At 46.3% G+C, this 23,777-nt stretch overlaps 1 protein-coding gene across 2 annotated transcripts in view; it reads left to right on the top strand.

Annotated features, from left to right (window-relative positions):
* NGEF (neuronal guanine nucleotide exchange factor) overlaps nucleotides 1-23,777 on the top strand; it is a 1,047,721-nt gene that overhangs the window by 474,069 nt on the left and 549,875 nt on the right. Inside the window, exon 1 of one of the 2 annotated variants that reach the window (XM_069617895.1) lies at nucleotides 15,258-16,107. The exons of the other annotated variant lie outside the window; for it this stretch is intronic. Coding sequence (XP_069473996.1) covers nucleotides 15,899-16,107 — 209 coding nt within the window. The 5' untranslated portion in view covers nucleotides 15,258-15,898. Of the gene's footprint in view, nucleotides 1-15,257; nucleotides 16,108-23,777 lie in introns of those variants that run through there. 2 annotated transcript variants of the gene reach the window in all.

Below are 23,777 nucleotides of genomic sequence, written 5' to 3' on the forward strand. Positions count from 1 at the left end.
TCAGTCAGCAACTGTTGGCGGGGCATCAGGGACGTCATTTCACTAAAACGCCAGGGGTAGTGGAAGTGACATCACACGACCCTTAACATCTGATGACATCACAGGAAGTGAGGTTATTTAAATTCCCCCCAAAGTGACATCGCAAGAAGTGATGGAACATGACCTTTCACCCCTTGACAAAACAGGAAGTGGCATCACATATTGTTTCTAAGTACACTATGAAATATACGGTTACGATATCACTGTAATGTGATATACATTTTATACCAGAATGGATCATCATATGTATCAGTATTAATATCAGTGCATATAGGCTCATATTACCAAATTACTGTGAATGCAAGCAGATGTCCAAGGCCAAACGATAATAATGTGTTATTATTTAGCACTTACGCTGAAGCGATTCATATAGAACAAATATACATATCACCCAACCTGTGTTGGTACTCATTTATCAACCTCAACAGGATGAAAGGCTGAGTTGACCTTGCCGGGAGTCGAACCTGCAGATCACACACACATTGCAGCAGCGAGCGCTCAACCCACTGAGCTATCTTACCGGCTATAGCTGTCAGAAAAACAGCCACTCCAGAAACAGAGCCACATGATGCTGGCCACAGCCTAGGAGCCTCAATTGTCCCTGAGGGTCATGCAGTTCTCCGCCTTGAAGGTCTGCGTTGGAGGGACATCATCAGGCACTACTTAACTTCTTCAAAGACCTCAGCACAGCAGCTCGCTGCCTCGCTCATGAATTGTCAAAATGTTCCCGCATTTGGACTCGCTACATAAAGCAATTTTATGCTGAAGAAAATTAATCCTGTTCAGTTCACGATCAAAGTGTGCGCTAACTGGCTGCACACTGCATGGTTCTTCTATTTCAGTTTCAGAAGACTGGCGTGTCTTTTGAATTTATTATTAAAGATACGCCACCAGTCTTATGAAAGTTATAGCAGAGCGTCGGCAACGGACTCTTGTGGTGTAGTAGTTTAGTGCTATCCCTCAGGGCCAAAATCCGCCTTTCCTCCACCCTGCCCCTTTTGTTCAGTTGTCATTTCCCCCACAACGTTTTCAGCAACATTACTCCACTGGCCGTAGACAGGGCTAGCTGAATACAAATAATAGATGTATTGCGTGGTACCTTAATTGGGGGGGGGGGACTCTGTATATGTTAGGGTGCTCTCCCAATATATCGTTATAACGGAGACCTGGAGATATTCTAACGAGCAAATGGCTACTGTAAGGAACTCATGGTGGCCACAGTAAAGACACACACAAGTGATCACAGTTGAAGAGAGTTTATTAAACTGTATAAATGGGTGAGAAAAATGCCTAATCTAAACCTAAATAATAACAAGGCAGTCCTTGGGGCGTGGTCTCGAATAAAAGAGCCTATACTAAAAACTTTTGTCAATCCTTAGTGCTAAGTTTACAAAAATAGTGTGGGATAGTGTTCACAAGAAAAGAAAGAAGTGTTCACAAAATGATAAGTCAGGATGTTTGGCCGGGGTGTCCCTTCCCCATGTTATTAGCACCGGACAAGGCTCTACTCTTGAGCACAGCACACACCTTTGCCCCCTCAGCACAAGGCCACAGTTCCTTTCAGAGACATCGGGACCTACGGTGGTCAAGTCTCTTTCCTACAAAAGTCTCTTGCCTCTGCGGGCCTGATGTATCAAAGCAACAAAATCAAAAGTTCCTTTTCGTATTCTTTTCTGTAGGGTGATGACTCTTCGCCCCTGGATTCCCCTCAACCGGGCACCGCTCCTCTCAAATGTTAGCCTGCCTCGGTCGGGTTCACTGCGGCTTTTCACTCAGAATGTTTTCCTCTCTTATTCACAAGTCTCAAAATCTTCATAAACAACCTTCCACTGTGGACATCTCTCAGCCAGGTTCACTTTTGTCAACACAATGTTCACAGGCTTATCGTGCTTCACCCCGCTTTGCAGGCATCCCTCAGCCGGGTTCACATCTACCACCTACACAGTTCACTTGGGTTTTATCATAATGTGGGATTCACTTCCCTTTGCTTTCTTCTCTTCCATAAATCTGGGTTTCAGCCCCCCAGTCAAGCTCTCTTAAGCCCCCAGTCAGGCTTTCTCGTAAGCCCCCAGTCAGCCTTCGCACAGTTTGATTATCACATAAGGTTCCCCTACGTCAGGCTCTTGCACCTTGGCTTCGCTCTGTTAGGCTCCAGCCGCTTAGTCTTACCCGGTTTGCTCAGTCAGACTTTCGAGTGGGTGAGAACTTTTACGGGAACCCCAGCCTGAGCACTCTGACCATTGTTCTACTCTCTTTATTCCTGTTGTACGCTTCAGTGAGCCGGACTCGAGCTGCACATGTTTTCACATTTGCCTCAATGCTTCTTGGGACTTGTAGTTGCTTTATATTCTGGGTTTCCCTTTCGATCTTGTTTCTTTGCGATAGCCTCCCTTGACCAGGCTCAGTCCGTCAACACACTCCAGACACTGCAGGGGTTCATGCTTGTGCTCACAAAGTTCATGGGTAATATTTATTCTCATGATTACGGGTCAAAGACTTTCGATTGTACAAAGGATTTTAATCGATCATTGTATGACCACTTTGACCTCTTACATCGGGCTCTCCCAGGGCCTCCTGGTATCTGTAGTTCAACCAGAGGCTTTTGAATAAGCGCCCAAGCTGCACCAGACTACTCCGCAGCTGTCTCCCCCTGGTTCTTAAAAGTTGTTTAACGCACTTCGTTCACATACTCCTTCAGACTCACCGGGTGAGTTGAACTCCCTGGCATTTCTTGTCTGTGGAGTAAAGGATGGTACCACAGAGGTAAGCGCCACATCTGTTGCACACCATGCTAGCTGTCGTTCCCGGTCTTATGATTCCTTTCACTGAGGTATTGCGGGTCTGGGTCAAAAGAGACAAAGGCACTTTCCTCCTTGTCGTCCTTTCAGGTTTAGCTGCTTTTCTCCACCTTTTGAATTGCCGTCCTGGAACAGTCGCCTCCTCGTGAGATTTAACTTGTTCCCAGTGTACTCTAGTGCTCCATCTTTTATCCCAGTGGTGAGGAAAATGGCCGGCAGGTGTGCGCAATTGTCAATTGCCTGACCCTTGTGTTTGGACATGTCTGGTAAACGGCCCTGGTTTTAGTCTGTTCTCTTTCCTGGTGTAAGAAAGTGTTTGCGTCGGAAAAGGGGGAATAGAGGTTCTGAATACCGTACGGGATACAATGGGGAAATGGTGTTATAAGGAAGGGGGTACTGCTTCTCACCCATCAGTGTCCCACTTGCACACCCCAAGGACCCCTCATCCAGGTGATCCTCCCGCAGTGGTCCACACCCAGGAACTGGATCCAATAGTGATGGCTGTGTCCTGGCCACCTGGATGACAGATCCCTGGGGACTAGTCAGTGAGACACCTTCAAGTTTCTCACACTACCAGGGTGAAGTTAGATGCATGTCACATGCACCTCACAAAAGCTGTGACCTGGTGACCGTCACAAGCCAAGTGCACCCTTCCATGTCTTTGATGCTTCACATGTATCTGCAGGTGTACCACCCAAGAAGGATAATTAAGATTGGACTTCAATGCTGTCATCAGTCACCTGAACCAATGATGCCCTTTTCTATTTAATTTTACAGAAAGATATGCATGAAAGTTTACAGCCAAGAAGACAGGAATTAAAAGCAAATGTAGGCCAACTGCATACATTACAGGGGAATAAAAAATGCTTTTCAGTGACATTAATTCCAACCACAGAGACATTTTTAAGTGAATACATGCATGTAGAATATAGAAGGTTGTCATGGTGGCCTTCTGAATTATTTATTTTCAAATGCTTGTGAGAGGGAGAGAGAGAGCGAGATCAATTGTAACCATTGATGCCTAAAGTCAGGGGTCTGCCAGCTTTGGCTCTCCAGATGTTTTAGACTACCACTCCCATCATCTCTAATCAGCATAGACCATATAGAGATGATGTGGATCCATTTGCTACCCTGGCTGTTGGTGATGATCCTAGCAGCTGCAATCAGTAGAACCTGGAGGGGTTGGGGGGCCTTGTTAGGAAGGGCCCATGAATAGCAAGTTGGAGAAGTCCAGCTCAGCCCCTACTATACAGTGGGCAATGCTGGTGCAGTTTTCTTCAGACAAGATGGCATGCTTTTACAGCATGAAATAAGAAGTAACAGTGGGTTTTCAATGGGCCGACATGTTCCACCATTCGTATGTTTAACTTTTTTATATCACACTTTTCTAAAAAAAAAAAAAGCCCAATAAAATAAATCATATAGCTAATGATGAATCACACACAGAAAAATTCAACACAACGATCCGTGGTGTTACATGATGTTAATGGGTGCATGCCTGAAACCTGCTCTGTGATCTGTAAATTCACTAAACTGTACTGATGTCCACAGGGAGTAAAAGCTGCTCAAAACATTGCTATTACTATAGTTCTGTACAAAAGTAAAAGTGAAATATGCAGTCAAACAAAGAGAGAAAACCCATTTCCTGACAGTGATAACAAATACCTGGCTGCCCTTCAATATCGCAATATACTGTCTTGATCCATTTTGCAAAGATGAGTCCCTTTTCAATGTCCATAAATTTCAAATGTTTGTCGTGTGGACCTTTTGGGAACCTTTTCTTTCAATGTTCTGAAACACTACACCAAGTCATGGAACTTCTTGCTAACTCCCCGGATGCCTGCTCGTCCAAAATAAACATAAGAAATACTGCAATACTTTTTACCTGCTGATGACGAGGCTAGGCCTCGAAATGGATTGAGCAAATCTATGGTGCCAGTCTCATTAACTTCACATTTGTATATCATAGTGATTATTTTAAAAAATATCTAGTGAAGAATTTGAGAGGATATTGTGATGAATCAGTCATGATTCCCCCCAAAACCTCGACCTGGGACCTTCCTTGTGTGGCCAAATGAAGGCAGACGCTTCCTGATCCTGACCTTGGGGGTGGTGTTCTGCAGGAGGATCACATGGGGGAGGAAACAGGTCAGGAAGACAGCGGTAGCCCCTTGTTCAACCATTGCCCTAAGCCCTAATCTTTTAATGGCTTATTGTCAAGTTGAAATGTTAGACAAGCTAACTTTTTCACCAGGGACTTTAAGTCCCATAATTCCCTCAGTACTGAGAAGAGGAAGAGGGAAGTAGAGGGACAGAACTGCAGGAGCGGTTATTTAAGCAACCTAGATGACCCACACCTGAGGGAGACTGAGAGGATTAAATGGCCCCCTCATTTGCAGGTCACGGAGAAGAAATAAGAGGCAGGAGGAAGAAGCAGTGCAGGCCGTGTTTGCAGCTGGAGGTGGGACTGCAGGAGCGAGAAGATTCCGGGACCACTGTGGGTCCTGAGATGGCCTGTGCCTCTAATAATCCCCATTGTAGAAGTCATGCAGCGGGAAGCAGGAAAGTGAAACGCTTGCCCATTCCTGAAATGTTGTGCAAAGATTTCACAACAGGAATCAGAAGAGGTGAAAGAAGCCGGGAGATCTCTGGTGGCAGGGTTGCACTGGAGACTCCTAGGAGCAGCAAAGGCTCCGAATAAACGTGGCGGCAGCAAAGGCGGACCAAGAGGATTTGTTCACCGAGACGAGCCACAGTCACTGAAGTCCTGTGAGCACTGAGCGGAGCAGAGGAAAGCAACTTACCCGGTGAGTTTACGGTCTGAAAGTGATCCCGATGTCTTCCACTGTTGTCTGCGGGTTTGCAGCCAGCATGTTCATTTACGTATGAGCTAAAGAGGTGTTATTGAATACCGAATTGTCAGAAAGCAACAAAAGTGGTGTGTAAGGAAACAAACTATAAAAGGCAGTTTGAGAGTTTGTGGCCAGCACTGCAACCCGGTGGGGGAATCTTGCTTAAAACTGAATTGTACAACCAATACCCAAGCCAAGAGAGAGTGAAACCTGAGCAATACTAATCCAGCAAATATTGCCAAAAGCCAAAGGGGACTGGTAAAAAGCACACAGGTTGTAAGATCAGCTACTTGTGTCTTGAGAGATCTAAAACTCTGGCCACTCTAAGCTCACAGTACCAAAGACAAGGCAAAAGCAGAATAATAATGTGTCCTTAACACTACTTGGCTGTCATTAAAAAGGGGGAGGAAATGTGGCAAACAGGGTGCCTTTCTGAAGTGGATTATCCAAAGGTAGAGGAGCAGAATTGCCCAGGAATCCTAAAGAGTACTAATGTGGTTCCTTTATTTCCCCTAATTTGTCTAAAGTCTGAGGCTGGAGCGGACTATTAAAGTTGTTGTTATTGCAAGTTACCACTGAAGCACTTTTCTGTTCTTGTTGTTGCAGAAGTAGACGGGGAGACCCGTAGGGAACGAAGGGATTGCCCAGAAGTACCTGGTGAAAGAATAAGCCAGGTAGTATCAGGTGCAAGTGCTAAAGAGTGGTACTAGTAGAAACCAACACATGTTGAGTTGCAACATTTGGGGAAGAATTGTGAAAGGTGGTTGAAGAAAAGTTAGTTCTTTCTGCAACTAAAATTGTGGTAAACCATCCTGACCAAATTATTTGTTGTTTCTACAAATGTGCGACAGTTCTTATTCAAGGAGGAGTGGGAGCTTATGACTTTCACAGGAAGCTTTATTGAAGCAACAGAATATTCTAAATTTTAGTCCAATAACTTAAGAACTATGTTGGAACTTAGTGGTAAACCCTATTTCCTTGTTTTCCATTGAACTGTGGAAAAACCCCTTATTTGGATCTGGGAAAGGGAGGTTCACACAGGTCATGACAAGAGACATTGATCCTATTGTGAATCACGTCATACGTTATATATTGTTGATGACTTGAATTGCCATACATTTCCATTTTTCTTTGCTTGTTGTTTAAGTGTGAGGGTAAGATATCCCTTTGTTATAGTGTTTCCTTTAGTTTATTTTAGGCAGGGAAATCATTGTCAGGGTGGGATAGTGAGGTGTTTATCCAACCTGTTTATTTAATAAAATGGCTACATTTGGAAAGTCTTTAGAAAGTTGTCTGCCTCACATTTCTGACACCTCACAATAAATAGCAACAGAATTAAATTAATTGCATGTTACAGGTGGAGTTCACCCCTCAATACAACAAATACATTGAGACAATCAAAGCATTTTAATTCAGGGTCGTGTGCAGGGATGATGGTTTGTTTAAAAATCAAGTAGTTGGAGGCACACTTTTAAAGATGTTTTAATAGCTGCTAATAATCCATTATGTTCTTGAGGGCATACGTGGCTGGTGTAGGTCACTTTGATGTGACAACAATTTAGATAACTCGTAGGATATACTACTGGTCATGAACTTGTTGAATATCTATCCCTCCAAAAAAACAGATAATGTTTCTGTGCCCACATATATTTTCTGTAGAAATCGTAATCGTTGTCACTACCTCTATGAGCCAAAACAAATACTTTGCAGAGCTGAATATAGCCTTAACACGTGGGTGTGTATATATAAGGAGTCAATGATGACTCCTAAGAGTCTTAACTGGTTTTTGTTAATTATTACATAGGTGTACCAATGTTTATTATAGAGACTAGTGGATGTTGTTGATGAGTCTTCGCCCAAATGGCTTGATTAACTGTCGTCAGAAGTTTAAGCTTATATGCCTCGAATACATGCCCATATCTGGAGGGGAGAAAGTTTCTGGGCGTTCAACGCAGCTGGCAAATCAAGAAGCATCGGCGTCCCTAGCTTACATCATTGTCTCGGGAGGATAGCTCAGCGGCAACGTGCTGGCCTTGGAAGCAAGGCGACATGGAGCAACACAGGTTCGATCCCCGGGTCCTTGCTTAGAAACCTCTGGGTATTAAGCACATTATAAATAATCTATCATATCATATATCGGCCAGTGGGGGGAGTTTGTCTTTGAAATACAGAAGCCCGGTCTCATTCTTCCAGGTGAGATCTGAGACAAGATTATCATTCCCATCTGCCCCTCCCTCCCTTAAGTAAACGGTCTTCTGAAAAATCTAAAGCAGAGATGGCTCATGGGTAGTGGGCGTGTAGTTGGCCATTGGGTAAGGGGTCCAGGGATTACTCTGGGGAGAGTGGAGTGACCCACACACTCTTGAGGAACAGTTTCCTTTAGAAGGGCGTTTTGGTAAGTCATTTGATGAAGGTGCAGATGGTTAGCAGAATCCTTTACATAAACAGGACACCGATCACGGAGGAAGACACTGGTAGTGGAGTCCCGGTACTTGATAAAGTCCAGAGTCGGCACCACTGAAATCTGGCAAAACGCAAATCTCGCGGCGTCAGGGATTGTTCTTTCCTAGCCACTCCACCACACCAGCTGGTGAACCAGCCTGCATGCATGTGGGTGCAGCAGGACGTGGAGGACAGGATATAAACGCCGATATTCGTCCAGGCCGATGCAGTTTTATCCGATGTGAAGACCTCCACGATATTTCTATCCCTCCTTGGAGGTCTGGAAACCTCTTTTGGCGGAAGCAAGTTTGTACAGTCGCTTTGGGGCTGTTCAAGAAGAGTTACCTGCCTCCTTGATCTCCCTGGCTAGTCCAGCTTCGAGACACTGCTTCAGTGCTTGTGCTATATTCATGTGCCTCATACCTATTCCTGTTACTTAATGTATATACCTACTTGCTTTGCCTATTGTTTTATGCACACAGCATTGTAACCTTAGCTGTAATTTTCCTGTCCACTATGTAACTTAAGCTTAACCCTCTTTACGCTTTCGCGTCCGAATACCTCTGGGTCTGGTGCGCAATATAAATAATAAAACAAACAAACAATATTGCGTCCAGGACGAAGCACCAGAATGGCCTCCATGCCCCCACCCACCTTGTTCTTCTACTGCTACTCCGCACTGAACTTGTACTCCCTCTTCAAAATCATTGCAATTGAAATATTGTATTGAATTCTATATAAATGTATAAGTAAACATGTACAGTAAACCATAGGGAGCTTTTGCTGCAGCAGACTTTTTTAGACAATTTTCAATGCAAATGTATGTGGGGGTGGGTTTTGTTATAATAAAAGGTGGGTGATCTAAGGGGGAGGTGCGTGGAGTTCTTCCTCAGCTTACGTTTGCGTTCAAATATCCCAAACAAAAAAAATGTTTACAAAATCTCCCTCGACCAATTGTTTTCAAGAAAATCACATAGAGCCCACAATAATATTACAGACAGGAATTCATTTTCATTATCTCATATTTATGTTCAGTGTCTGACTGAAGGGCACTCGCCTAGATGGTGCTGCCGCATTAGCGTCTATTGCCGCTGTGTAATCAATTTTTCCAACCATTTCGCTCTCAATTGAAAGTCCTGCAAGAGCCCATATCTGGCTTCAGTTGGTGAACGCACTGCTCAGAGGCTGTTCAAAATGCTCCGGCGGAAGAATGAAAGATGGGTGAGAGATAAAAGGAAAGAGTTCTGCATGTTGAAGAAGGAGGCAGTTAACAGATATATTAGATGAGATTATATCAGAGACCCTTGAAACTACTTCAGAGCACTACAGGAGAAGACCAGAAAATTAGGTAGGCTGTGCAGTCATCTTGACTTATGATCTGATTACCTAGAAACATTATTACAATACCTGCTAAATGGTGTGAGCGCAAGAGCATATCATGGGAAATCTTGGCATGTAATGGGAGTACCTGATTAAAGCAAGATATGATGTGATATTTGTAACGCGCTTAATACCCGGAGGTTTCTCAGAGTGGACCCGGGGATGGAACCTGTGTTGCTCCGTATTGTCTTGCTTCCAAGGCGAGCACGTTGCCGCTGAGCTATCCTCCCTCCTTATGGCAATGTTTAGAAAAAGGCATGACGGGACAATTGCATGCACCCGACAGGTTTGGAACCCTGGTTGGGCAGACTAGGCCCTTCATCATGATGAGGGTGATGAATTGAGTACCATCAGTGGCTTACAATAACAATGATAAATACAGAGCTTAGACGTGGCCGATCTACATGAAGCACTATACAAATTATAATTGCATGATGCAACTACAATGCAAGCATTATTGAAATGCCTAGTACATTGTGCTAGTTGATGTTTTAATTGTCTGGGTACCTGGCGATAATGTGAGTACCTTACTGTATTATGGCAATACTTGTAATAGGTTTTATGTTAACCTATCCTTGCAAAACCTATTAAATTATGATACCTTGGTCATGTGATTGAAACACTTAGTAAATTCTGAAGGTAAATGGTCATGTGACCTCAATGCCTACAGTAACAACAAAGAAACTATTTCAACTAGGCACACGTCAACACTGTTGGCTTTGCTCATGCTTGTGTTCTACATTTGCACATGCATTTTGTTCAGAGCAAACCCACGCACTTGATCCTTGAATCATACAACACCAAACAAAGGAAGTAATCCCTTCATGAGGAATCCCCTCAGCCCTCAAACCTTCAATTGTTCAAACTCCAAGACCCTTTCCTAAAAATGTAAAGGGCAGCAACAAACATGATGGGGAACGATTGTGTGTTCTCCCTATATACTCAGGTTTGTTTGCCTCCCAGTAAATGGCATAGTTTGGCAAGGTTATTCCATGCCACCTGAAAACGTGTTCTCCACTCATGAGTGTTCATGTAACAGATCAGTGCGTTATGGGTGTTGTAGTCTTTTTTTTATTTCAACTGGATTAACATACTAGAAAGCAATGATTTTCAAAATAAACCCCAGTGCGTCCAAATGACATAGGGGGTAATTCCGAGTTTGGCACCATGGCTGCCTCCAAACTCGGGTCTGGGTAGGCGGAATGGGGACTTAACAGGTCCGCGTAGGTCGGAATGTCCCGGTAAGTCCCCATGACGAATACCATTCCCCATTCAAGCCCCCATAGGGCTCAATGGGAATGGGGAAGGCGCTAATAACGGGCCCGCAAATTGCAGGCCCGTTATGAGCTCCAAGGTCCCTTAACGGGTCCCGCTAAGAACGGCTGGTCAGACCGGCCGTTCCTGGTGAGACCCGCTACGGACCTCGGAATAGGGCGGTAGGGGGTTACTGGCACCGGCATCCTTACTGGTGCCAGTAACCCCTTACCGCCTAACTCGGAATGACCTACATAGTCACTTATATGATCACCATAAAACATCTCACAGACAAGAACATGAATCTAATCAGCTGCTCTAATGAAATACATTCATCGCAATTCCTAATTTTCCCATGCATGAAGTTTTCTTTTGCCCATTTGCTTCGGTCTTCCACCCATGCCCCACAAGCTCCTACTCGTGCAGGCAGTCCCGGGCCCTTGCTTAAGCCAGCAAATAAAAGCCTTTACGTCCCGCAAAAGCCCACTGCCCTTAATTCTGGCGTGACAGTGTTCTACAGAAATAATCACACTGTCTAAGGTTGTGGGGCCCATTTAAGTTGTTTTACAAAGAGATGCAAATTTGGAAGGTGAGAGCCTTCTTGAAAACTGAGCAGAGTATGAAGCCATTGGCCGCATCATGGGTGGGCAGATGGATGTGGCCAGGACAGGTAAACCTGGCCATATCCATCTACCACCCATGATGCAGCCAATGGCATAATACGCTGTATCATTAGCAGGCACCATGGTACTCAGACGGAGGCAGGGACAAGTGCCGGTGCCTGTTAATGCAAAGGCTCACTGCTCTCCCCAGCAGATTTAACATGGTGACCTTGCTGCACCCTCTGCCCCGAACTGGGCCATGGCCCAGTTTGCCCGCCCCAAGAAACAGCCCTGTCCCTAGCATACAATGTTTTCTTGGCATCACAGATGGCAAGTATATGAGTTTGAGTAGTTGGGCTTTTTGTGCTATATCCTTCTGCGGCCCCTTAAAAGTGGGCCATTTGTAGAGCCAGTATTACATCAGTTAGACATCAAATAAATCTTTGTGCTCAACATATAATGCATTTTCAATATAAACACAAAGCTGGGCCGATTGGCATGTTCCTTTTTGCTTTCTGAAGTTCTCAGTTTGTATTTCTTTTTATATATTGCTTTAGTTTCTTGTTCGTTTTCCACTTCTTTGGCCTGTGCACCCGATAGGCTCTCTGCTCATTTGCTGTTTTTACCCTTCTGTTTTCAAATGTCCTTTCATTTGTATTCATTGCAGCACACTATTTTCACAGCAGGCCCCTTATCTGTCCCTCCACTGGCAGTGCGGGGGGGCCATGCTGCCCATGCCCAGTGGCGGTGGGGGGTGGCCCCTCAGCAGGATTTACAAGGGGGCCCCACATTTTGTGTTATGCCAGTGTCTCTCATCCACACCGTGTGAGCTTGGTCCCTAAGCCGTCTAGTCCTCTTTTTGGTGTCTGCCGCCCTGCTTCTCTTGCTGCCTCTGCTTATTTTCCCAGTTTCCCATAGTCCTGCTCGGTATCCATCCGTCTTGCTTGTCCCTCCCATCTAGATCATGTGTTCTTTCTGCATCGTTCTTGTCTGTGAACTTTGTGTGTGTCATTTTCTTGTTGGCCCTTCCACCTTAGATTGTTTTTCTCTTTCAACAGCTCTTTTTATTTCTCTTGCATTTTCTACATTTTTGCACTCCGTTGTGGTCCCTTCTTCTCTGGACTCTTTCCCGTTTACCATTTGTTTCTTGTTTCTGTGTTGGCCTCTTGACGGTTCTTCTTGTCTGTGCCCCACAGTCTCGCCCCGTACTTGGATCACCACTTCCTTGCTCCATTTCTCTACCTCTCACTCTTGTTTCTGTCTGTGAACTCTTTCTCTCCATGTCTAGCTCTTTTTTACCTCCCTGCCCCACACTACATGCGTGTTTCAACTCCCTCACCATTACACTGGGCGATAAAAACTCCTTTTGCCTGGAGATACCCAGATACAAGCTAAGAAAATCTGGAGGAAATAGCTTCCCTGTAAAAGCTGCCCAGTCCTGGAACGCATTACCTCCATTTCTCGGAGCTGACAATCCTACCTTAGCTTTAGGCGCAATATCCTGAACTGGCTGCGCTCCAATAACATATGATCTCTACTGGACCTAACTCTGTTGTATATGCCTATGTATCTGCTTTATGTAACCGACTGTACCTTTAAGCTGTACTTCCTTTGTATATTTCCTGACGCCCTACTGTATCTATTTCATTGTGTAACCTAAGCTTTAAGTGTTCTTGTACTTGTTGCGCCCAGTTATCTACGGGTTCGGTGCACCCTACAAATCAACAAACAAACATAAACAAATAATAAGCCAGAGGAATCCGGATTTGAATGCTTTTTAGCATTTGCAATGCCAAATGTTTTGGCTTTTATGTAGGCCTAGGAAAGGCATTTGCCGCCAGGCACTGCTGTTGCAGTATTAACTAGCCTTCAAGGGTAGAATCTGCAAAATTGTGCAAGTACCTGGGCATGTAATAGCAGTGCCTGGCAAATGCCTTATACTTAAAATACACAAGCCAAAATTGTTGGCTTTGCCAATGCTTGGTTTTAACATGATTTCAGTGAAGGACACGCCTAGTGTGCATAAATCGAGTGACTGAAGTCAGACCTGGTTGAGACATTTGTATTACACCAGTAACATGTTTACAGCTCCAATTAAGTCAATAACTAGCAGAATGCTGCTTTGAAAAAACTGGCAGGCAGTTCGAGTACACAGGTGATGGTAAGGCTTGATAAAGGGAGCTTAAAGAGATCCCAGGCAGATGTGTTTTTGGTGGGGATGATCAGGAAGTGGGTGGGAAGGCAGTAAGGATTAGCATGGCCATGGTGAGTCAGTGGGTGCGTAAATAACCAAACGCCACCTACAGGGTTTGTGTCCCTCCTTACATGCTATTTCGGTACCCAGTGATTTCATCGCTGAAAAAAACATTGGGGGGCAGTCGATATATTTTTTTGAACCCACTATCCAACACTTTCCCCAAATATTCTAGGACAGTTTTTTTTTTTTATATACAATTGCACCAGACCTAAAATATGTTGGGAAGGGTGTTTAGTGGGTTAAAAAATATATGGAGTACCCCCCTGTTTTTTCTCAGCGATGAAATCACATATAACCGCCATTTCTCCCTATCTGTACTCAAATCCAATAGGTGTGGTTATCAGCGCCTCGATGCCTGCGGGCTGTGTGAGCGCTTTATAAATGTTAAATAAATAAAAAAATAAATAAATAATAGCCTGTAAGATAGCTCAGCAAGTTGAGCGCTCGCTGCTGCGATCTGAGCGTGATCTGCAGGTCGCAGGTTCGACTCCTGGGAAGGCCAACTCAGCCTTTCATCCTTCCGAGGTCGATAAATGAGTACCAATTTCGGTTGGGTGATATTGTATGTAAATATGTGCTCTGTAAAGCGCTTTGGATTAAGGAGCTATATAAATAAAACATCACTATCATTAATAGCTAAAAAGTGGCTCCACTCCACTTCCTTTTATCGTTAACCCTATAGTATTTGGACGTGGCCTAAAACGTACATTTGTATCTCCCTGTAGTTCTCATTCCGTGTGCGTCTGCTGGCCTCTGCGTTCCTTGGTTCCTTCTCTCACTCCTCGCTTTTCTGTCTAATATTTTGTGGGACTTTCTTCCCCGCCCGTCGCCGCTACCATCCTTTCTAGCAGCAGGCGCGTGCCTAGGTGACAGGCTCGGGTCAGATATTACTCCCGGCTCGCACCAAGCAGGAGTACCGGCGTCCTGGTAGGAGGTTAATTTCTATCCCTTAGCTGAGCTCTAGAAATAGCAATGTGCGTACGGGCGCCCAGAACAACGCGGCACGGTCAAGATGATAACTCGAGCAAATGGCGCGATGCAAACGACAAACTAATGCGATCGCCGGTCTACTGCCGATTTTGCCCCATGTTCAGGGTACATGTCCCCACCCCTTTCTCTCCCGTTTCCCATCTCGAAGCCTCTGCAGCTATCCCCTTCTCCCGCGCTACCCATCGTCGTCTTTATCCTCACCTCAGTTCTGCACTTGTTCGCGCCTCCCACACTGTCTCCAGTGACTCTTTCTCCTTCTGAGCCCTGACCCGACTTTCCCCTTTAACTGTTTAATTCCCATTCTCATCTTCCCGCTTCACTTTTCTTCTTTTTGCTTCTATCACCCCCTTCATCTCAAATACCACCCGTTTTGTTTCCTTCCCCCACTCTGCATCGAACTGTCTCTCTTGGCCTTTCTCTCCTCAGTCCAAGTTTCCTTTCCTCTTTCCTCAATCCTGGTTGTATACCTTGATCTCCCCGGGCCCTTTCCATGTCTCTCCCCTTTCCCCGTGTCTAAGGCTGTCTCCTGCCGTGCCGTCCCGACCCTCTCCTTTTGCTTCCGCCTTACCTGTCTCGCTCCCATCTAATCCATTACCCTCCCTCCTCAGCCGTCGCCCACCCTTTCTCTCCTCAGTCCCAGTTTCCTTTACTCTCTCCTCAGTCCTGGTTGCATACCTTCATCTCCCCGGGCCCTTTCCATGTCTCGCCCCTTTCCCCGTGTCTAAGGCTGTCTCCTTCCGTCCCGACCCTCTCCTTTTGCTTCCGCCTTACCTGTCTCGCTCCCATCTAATCCACTACCCTCCCTCCTCAGCCGTCGCCCACCCTTTCTCTCCTCAGTCCCAGTTTCCTTTACTCTCCCCTCAGTCCTGGTTACATACCTTCATCTCCCCGGGCCCTTTCCATGTCTCGCCCCTTTCCCCGTGTCTAAGGCTGTCTCCTTCCGCCTCGACGCTCTCCTTTTGCTTCCGCCTTACCTGTCTCGCTCCCATCTAATCCACTACCCTCCCTCCTCAGCCGTCGCCCACCCTTTCTCTCACAGAGACTCGTTTCCCTCTTGCACGTGTTACCCTGCCACCGTCTGGTCGCAGGTTCAGAGCCGCTGTCTCCGTCCTATAGGTGCCCCTGCCTCCCCTCGCGGCCTCTTTGGTTGGGAGGGGCCCCCTCCCTGGCACGTGCAGGAATCTCTGTCGCAGGGACCGTCTTCCTACCTCGGTTACCGTGGCAACCCCAGGGAGTGCGGTGCATGCGCCTCCTCCCGTCGAGGGTGAGTGCTGCAGAACAGGCATGGAGCTGCTGCCCGAGCCCAGGACCCCGCCAGGGGGCACCCCGTCCCCGCCGGAGAGCCTTTCTCCCCCGGACAGCCCCGCTCTGCTAGCCGACGACCCCCAGACGCCCCCGGACAGCCCACACACCCCCACGGAGCACCACGGCGAAGCCCGGACCCCCCCAGGAACCCCACCCCTGCTGGAAGACGAAGGCGAACCCCCGGACGGGTAAGAGAGGCGTCTCGGGTGGGGCTTGGAGGTGTGAGGTGCGCGCGCGGCTATTAATAGGCTGTCCCGAGGCGAGGCACCAGTCCTGGGCATGTGCCCGCTTCACACCTCTCTGAGTGCCAGCGTTCTCTCGCTCGCGCTTGCTTTAGTAATTTTCCCTTGCCTCCTCATCTCCTGCGCCCCTTTCCTCACTCACTCTTTCTCACGATTCCCCTCCAGCCTGCACTCTCCTCCATGGTTCCCGCTTCCTTATTAGTTTCCCTTTCTGCTCGCTCCTCGTGTATCTGCCCTCTCTTTCGGTCCCTCTTACTTCTCCTTCTGTTCTTTTTCACCCCGTCTGCGCCTTCTATTTTTGCTCTTTCCGTCCCCTTTACCTCCCACTCTATCCCCTCACACCTCTTTCCTGTGCACTCCATCCTCGTGGTCCTATTACCCTCTCCTGTATTTCTTGCGATCCTTGATGCCCGTCTCCTCTTTGTTTTCCATTCTGCTGCTCCCACCTGCCCCATTCTTTACCCCCCCCGCCCCTCGCGCTCCCTTTTGAATTTTCCTCATTCAGTATTCTCTCTTCTCGTTCTCCCTCGCTTTCTCTTTCATTTGGAACCATTTTCCGTCCCCCTCGTTGTTTCCTTCTATATATTCTTCCCCTTCTCTTTCTGTCATGTTTTCCTTCCCAGGCCCCCAGCCCTCCCCCTTTTCCATGTTGTTACTCATTTAAGCTTTCTCTGTATCCACCACGTCTCTCTCTCTCTCTCTCTCTCTCTTTCGTTCTCTCTCTCTCTGCCTCTCTCTCTCTTTCGTTCTCTCTCTCTCTCTCTCTCTCTCTCACTCCCCCTGCCCCCTTTTATCTGCACCTCTTTATAAATGGGTTGTGCCCAATTTCTGCTGCTGGAAAGAATAGTCTTGACAGAGCGAGCCTCTCGTGCGCCGCAGTCAGTGATGTTTGGAAATCTCTGAGCATGTACCTTCACCCATTGACCAGTTGGCCTTTCCCTCCTCTATGGACCATCGCCACTTCTCTACCAGTGCACCGCCATGTTGACCCTCGCCGCCTCTATTGCGGACCTTGAACTTTCTGAAGGATCTCAACTCATCTATAGCTGTTCATTGCCAATGGGCCATTACTCCGGCTGTGCCCGGGCGCCCCTTCCCCCCACAGGCCCTCCCCTCTTCTGCTCCTGTGCATCACACGCGGGAGATCACTTTTCTGCATCTGCGCGTCAGTCCACTCAGCCCTTCCTTACGCGGCTCGTTAAAACGTAGAGGTCTCAGCCTGCCACAGAGAACGTGCGCTCCACAAGGACACCTGTTCCGTTACTATTGCCAGAGAGAAGAGGCAGGCGCACGTCCTCAGTCTGCGCATAGCTGGCCTCTTCCTGGGCACCCTTGCACCTCCTGTACCTTATTAATATCACCATTTGGGGCGCAAGCCTCTGGCCTGGACACCGTCTTTCCTCCTCCTCCTCCTCCTCCTCACGGGCAGGCTTATAGCGAGAATTGCCAAACCCCTGGTGGGCGTGGGGGAGGGAGAGAGAGAGAGAGAGAGCACATTTGCCATTTTATTGGGCATTACTGATAACGTTATAACTTTCTCAGGAGGATCAGCATGGGGACAGTGGGAGGGTGCTGTTGAATTTCTGTTGTGGTCGCAGAGGGTACACATCAACTGCACAGTTATGGGTGAGTGTGGGGTATTGGTATTGCCTCAAACTGTGCTTCAGGGCACTATACTTAAGGTCACATATAGCAGCCTCACAGGGGTTGTGCTGTGGTGGAGTGAGGAGTCGGGCAAAGGGGTGACCTGTTTCAACACAGTTTTATTGACGAAATAAAGAAAAGAACCTACCTCTCCTCTGCTCTAAAGGGTTATGCCTGCCAAAACCAATATCAACTCGGGTGCTCGTCGTCAGGCTATTTGGCCATATAAAATTGTTCATCCTCTGTCCAAAACCCCACTCTAACCCTAACACTAATCTAAAAAAAGGTTCAACATCCAAATGCAAATAGTACCAGGAGAAGGACTCCCTTCTCCTGGTGAACTAGCTCAGGATTGACCTTTTTTCCAACAATCCTTTGCTTTAGCTTCTGATTCAACAAAGAGGGTTGTTAGGAGAATGACTGCCATCTCCTGACCCACCTTTCACAGCCTTGAGGGCTGTCTTAGGGTAGCCTTTGCCATACTCCTCAAAGGTCTCTTCGGTTCTTCCCAAGGGCTCATGAAAGCTTGCTTTACAGTTCCAGCAATTCCTCCCTGTCTTATGACGTTTTGAAGATTGCCTCCAGACAGCTCTTGTTGTTTAGTGTCATCTTTAAACCTACTTGGATTACTACTGTGACGAGGGAGATTTCTCCCAATGCACTATTGACTGTCAGTTCTCTGGGTGTCACTACTGTGATGAGGTAGATTACTTCCAGGATTCTCTAGACTTTCGGTTCTCTGCATATCACTACTATGACAAGAGATTACTCCAGAGGTTCTCTTGACTCTCTGGTCTCTGGGTATCACTACGTTAATGAGGGATATTACTCTCAAGGTTCGCTTGACTCTTGAGCTGCCCCAAACCCCTACCAGATGTCCCACTGTTCTTATTGCATGTAACAAGTTGGGAGAGTGTTGCCGGTTCTTTTTGGGGCGATGAGATGACTTGCGTTGCTTCAGCACTTCCTTCACTCTGCTCCCTGCTCCATCTTTGCAGCTCCACAGAGACTTGAGCCCCACTGCTCCCACTCCACCTCTCAGAGGTCACACCACCCCTGACTTCTTTCCCACTGTCTACCGGTCAGGAGTTTGGCTTCCACTGCAGTGCTTTTCCGACCATTAATGGATGTCCCCACCACTGTGGGTCAGCATTCTTGCAGTTTTACGGTCCCAGGTTTAAACTTCCTGGGCGGGGCTAACTTCACGCAGGCTGCTCTCTCTTTCCTAGTCCTTTCTCACTCTTTTTTTTCCATGGCAGGATCCTCCCTAGTGCAAAGTCAAAGTCCTTCTTTACTGTTGTTGAGATAGTCTTTATGCCTCCTTGGGGCCAACTATTCTCAGTACTATGGTTAGGCAACCTGTTATTACTCTGCAGGTTTATTTGCCTCTACTGAGTCGGGGTCATATTAATTTGTGGATCAAAGATTGAAGAAACATTACCATAACAGACAGTAGTGTTATCAGAGATTTCTGACGGACTTAGTCCCAAGGGAAAAGGATTTAGGGAGTTCCGTCACAAAATGGGAGTCCTTATCACCATAAGGGGAGTCTCTCCATTTGAGGTACCGCTTTCCACCACACCTAGAGGGACCTTGGGTAGTGGCCTGGCCTATAGAAGTGACGAGATCCAAAGAATCATCACAGGTTAATTGAGGGTTATTTGTTGTATCCTGTGCTTCTGGGTGCCTTACCGTAGGGCACTCATTTACAGAGAACCCCCTCCTTCCTTGATTGTTATTCAATTGCATTCATCTGTTGTACAACCCATCCTGGGGGGTCTCCCTCATACCAAGGCCTGGCAGCCTGGACCTATCTCTCAAGGATAGGATCTGGTACAGGGCTAAACCCAATCCAGATCAAGCCCCTCTTTTTACTGGCTGGCTTGAACACACTTTGGGCCCTTTACACAACCAATCGCTTTGGATCTCAACTATTTTTACAAGCAAACTGCCAATCATTTCACCAAATGTTTACACAACACATAGAGACACACCACCTTCCACAAGTGCTGACATATGGCCAGCCTGTGGACCCATGCACTGTTTCCTTGGTACATCACAGCTCCAGACCCTTGTGAAAAACGTTACCTGTTTTTCTGACCCTTTTTGTTATCCCCGCCTCTCTTCAGTCCTCATCCTCATACTAAGGCCTGGTCATGCATGACAGGGACCCAATATGCATACTTCCCAGGCGCGCTGAGAACACTATGCTGGTGATTTGGTGCAATCTAAAAGCTTCTAAAAATTTCTCCAATTGAGGGAGCCAGTGTTAAATACATGGCATTAAGGGGGTGTAAAGTATGAACTTAAAGTAAAAAGGTAATTGCTTGACCTGATAGCCAGATGTTGCTCTTTGATTTTCCTGGAAATATCTTTTCAGAATTCTGTAATAACCAACCAGCACGTTCTTTTTAGCATTTAAATGCAAATTAACTGAGGTGTGTGTGTGTGTGTGTCTCTCTGTTTGTCTGTGTCAGGCTGGCTGGCCAGTGGGTTGGAGATGAGGAAAATGTGCAGAGACAAGCCCACCATTGACAGAGTGGGACATTCACTCAGGGCTTTGGATGCAATGCCATTATGTACTCAAGATCGGAAATGATAAACATGCGCTGGAACAGACTGTGACAGGAAGCCATCTGGTTAGGGAGGGATAGCCAGATCTTTTTGATTTGTAATGAACAAAATGATGCAGGTAATTATTTTTCTAAAAGGAGGATCTGCTAATCAGAACCCTTTCATAATGCTCCATGCCAAATTAAACTGCACCCATGTTCCATTACTGATACAATCACCTGACATCCCCAACAGCCCTATGGTGGAAACAGAGCAGGTTCAAAGGTAAAATGTACATTTCTGACAGCTTTTAGACGACAAAGCAATTTATTCTTCTGCACCTAGATTTAAACTATAATAATTGTATCCTAGTCAGCCTGGTTGCATGCTAAACTACACAAATAAGCATGGCTTGGTTATGGAATGGTGGCTGTTAGAGTTACACAGGTATAAAGCAACAACCTTTGATATCATATTTGTGTCAGCTGGATGATCAGTCCTCTGCTGTGTCAGAGCTAATGTGTATAAGCTGCCCAGCCTGTGTGCATAAACTACAGCCATGTAGGACGATTGTCAGAATCTGCCTTTGTTCCCCCCGATGAAGGCTAATGCATTCCTCCCAAGGTACAAGAGCCCTCCCCAGGAGGTCCCATTGGAACTGTTCCTTAATAGACATTACTTTCATAACAAAGCCCTCTTGATAGAAGATTGGTGATCACCGGAGTCCTTTTTGAAATCTGCAAATATGGGAAGGGGTGGAGTTAGAGAAGCTAGAAGAGAGGCGTAGACTGAAGGAGTAGTTTCCACCATCTTGGTTTCTGCTAGGGCACTCTTCCACTTCGTGCCCCTCCCATTCGGAAGGCCACCGATACTTGTTACAGCAGTCTGGAATGGACCCCTGACCAACAGGCTTGCTTTGGACCAATCCTCTGTAATATGTTGTCTTTACATCGGAAGAAAACCCTTGCCTTTGTTGATTAGTCTTTGGACTCTCTGAAGAAGAATGATTTATTGGTACTCAGAGGACTTTGAAATATGTATTCCCCATCATTAATTGGGGTGAATATTAGAGCTCCAAGTCAGAAGCAAGCTCTGGCCCCTTACCATTCCCAGGGAGCATTGGGGTTGACACTGCTGTGTACTAAGGCTTCTCTTTTTGCCTGTGCAGTGGAACCAGGACCTGCTCACTGGAAGTGAAGGGACCTCTGCAGGGGCCATAGAGAACTTCTGTAGTGGAAATGCAGAACCAAGGACACCCCTTCTCCATGGAGACCCAGTATTGGGCCTCCCAGTAAGCCAGAAATAACTGTAACCCTATTTAGCACCTCAAGACATCTCCGAGCCGGCTTGACCGCGTTTGATTCACTTCAAGCCGTTAGAGAACCCACAGTGCTGCTTTAAGCACTCAAAGGATTTCCAACTGTTTACCTGCTTATTCAAGCTCTCTCAAAGCGAACTAGACCAAGTGATGCATATTGTCACCACTACTCGAATGCTGCCCACCACAGTCGAAGCACCTGACTCAGCCCCCCTCCCCCGAGCGCCGGCTCGGCCCAACAGATGATTCGCCTAAACCCTACTCAGATTCCAACTCAACCCGCTAGACCTTTGCCTTGCCCAGCTTGAACATCAACTCGACTCAGCAAACTCATCATTTTTGAGTAGATTTGACTGCCAACTGAAGTTGTTGGGACGTATAGACTCGAGCGGGATCAAGCGCTGACTCGGTTGACAGAGAGCCCGGTCGCAAAGTCAACTAGACATCAACTTGTTAGGGGATCAAGGCAAATCGACTGGCGCGACTGCACAAAAGAGCCCAGAAGCTCATCGCAAGACTGTCGAGCAGCAAAGACAAGAAGTAAAGGTGTTTGGTGATGCTCTGTCCCCCTGCTCTGCCTTAAAGCACCACAGTGACTTTTAAGGCCCCTTATTTACCTTTTAAAGACATAGCCTTGAATATTGTCATGGCTGCTGAAATCCTTTGCTACAGTACTATTGGATGTATTACAAGAGTATCAGCTGACAGCACTCCCACTCTCATAGACATAGCCTGCCCTTGACATGCATTACCAAAAGGCGTGGCAAAGGTATACCTGCTGGGCTGTTTATGACTGGGATCACTGCTGGTTTAGCAGTGTAGTGTTGAGTAGGTGGTTTAACCACTATATATCAATCATTTTGTCACACAGACCATGAAGATTGACACTCTGGGGTTACCCGAGTCTTTCCCGGTATACCTCCGGGCAACAACATATGGGGTGGATGGGGGGAGTAAAGAGCTGTGAAAATAGGTGTTATAGTGTTTTTATCCAGCTTATTGCTACCCAATCGATTGAGCGCTGAAGGATGTTGGGTTGTGCCAAGTGAGTCAGGATTTGGACCTGTGACTTCAGGTTGCACACAGATGTTGGAGGCAAGTGTTTGCTCTATGAACTAACATTTACAAATCCTGCCTCTGGACAGCTCCAATGGGAGCCTCTTCTGCGTCGAAGGTGCCTAGCCACCCACCACTGCCTCGCTAAAAAGAAATGCCTAGAAGGGTTTCAATAGGCAGGGTGAATGTAGCGGTTGCCTGCTCCAGTCATATATGTGCTTCCAATTTCGGGATGCACTTACAACTGCACTTTGGACACTTATACAGTGGGAATCGGCTCTTCTGTTATGGTCCTATTTCTAAATAGCTAAAACAAAACTAGTATCTCATAAGTTCGAAAAATCTAAAATGAGAATCATATTGGCCATTTTTGTATGGAACATTCTGGTATAGTATCCCCTCCCCTGTGAGATACAGTTTCCAGGGTGATGAAATACTCTTGACTTTGATGCTTTCCCATCATATAACCACCAGGGTCTCGTTTCCGAGGGCCATAAGCCATCCTACAACTAGGCTCTGGTATCCGGGGTCAGGAAAATCAAGTCCTCACTTGATACTTCCAACTTCAGCCCTGCTCTAGGCTTCTGGACCTCCAAAACTGGCTTCACTGTTGCTTTTCTATTTAACACTACAAACTCCTACGCTGTATCTTCCTACGTTTATCGTGCATGGACCATTACAACCAAATCTTTAGCGAATAGTATTTAAGTAAATTCCTATTTGTAGGAGTTTGTCTATTGCCCCCTAGGTTGACATCGCGTGAACATATTGTAAATTATACAAATCAAATGAAGACGGCTGATTTAGGTTTCTTGGAGCATTGGCACTTTAGCATGTACATTAATTTACCCAAATGTTACCCTAATGCCCACCTAAGCATTTGCACAAATTCAATATTTTAGTAAGCCCTCTAATTTCCTATTTCTTAACTGCTTGTAACAGGCATGATTTTTGTGCATTTTAATGCTTGCTTTGATTAATTGTTTTTGTGCTAAATGTATTGACATAATCTGACCTTTGTGTTGGATTTTATTCCAAATGCACT

Source organism: Ambystoma mexicanum, chromosome 10, assembly GCF_040938575.1.
Source record: "Ambystoma mexicanum isolate Mex_15411 chromosome 10, UKY_AmexF1_1, whole genome shotgun sequence".
Classification (NCBI taxonomy): Eukaryota; Metazoa; Chordata; class Amphibia; order Caudata; family Ambystomatidae; genus Ambystoma; species Ambystoma mexicanum.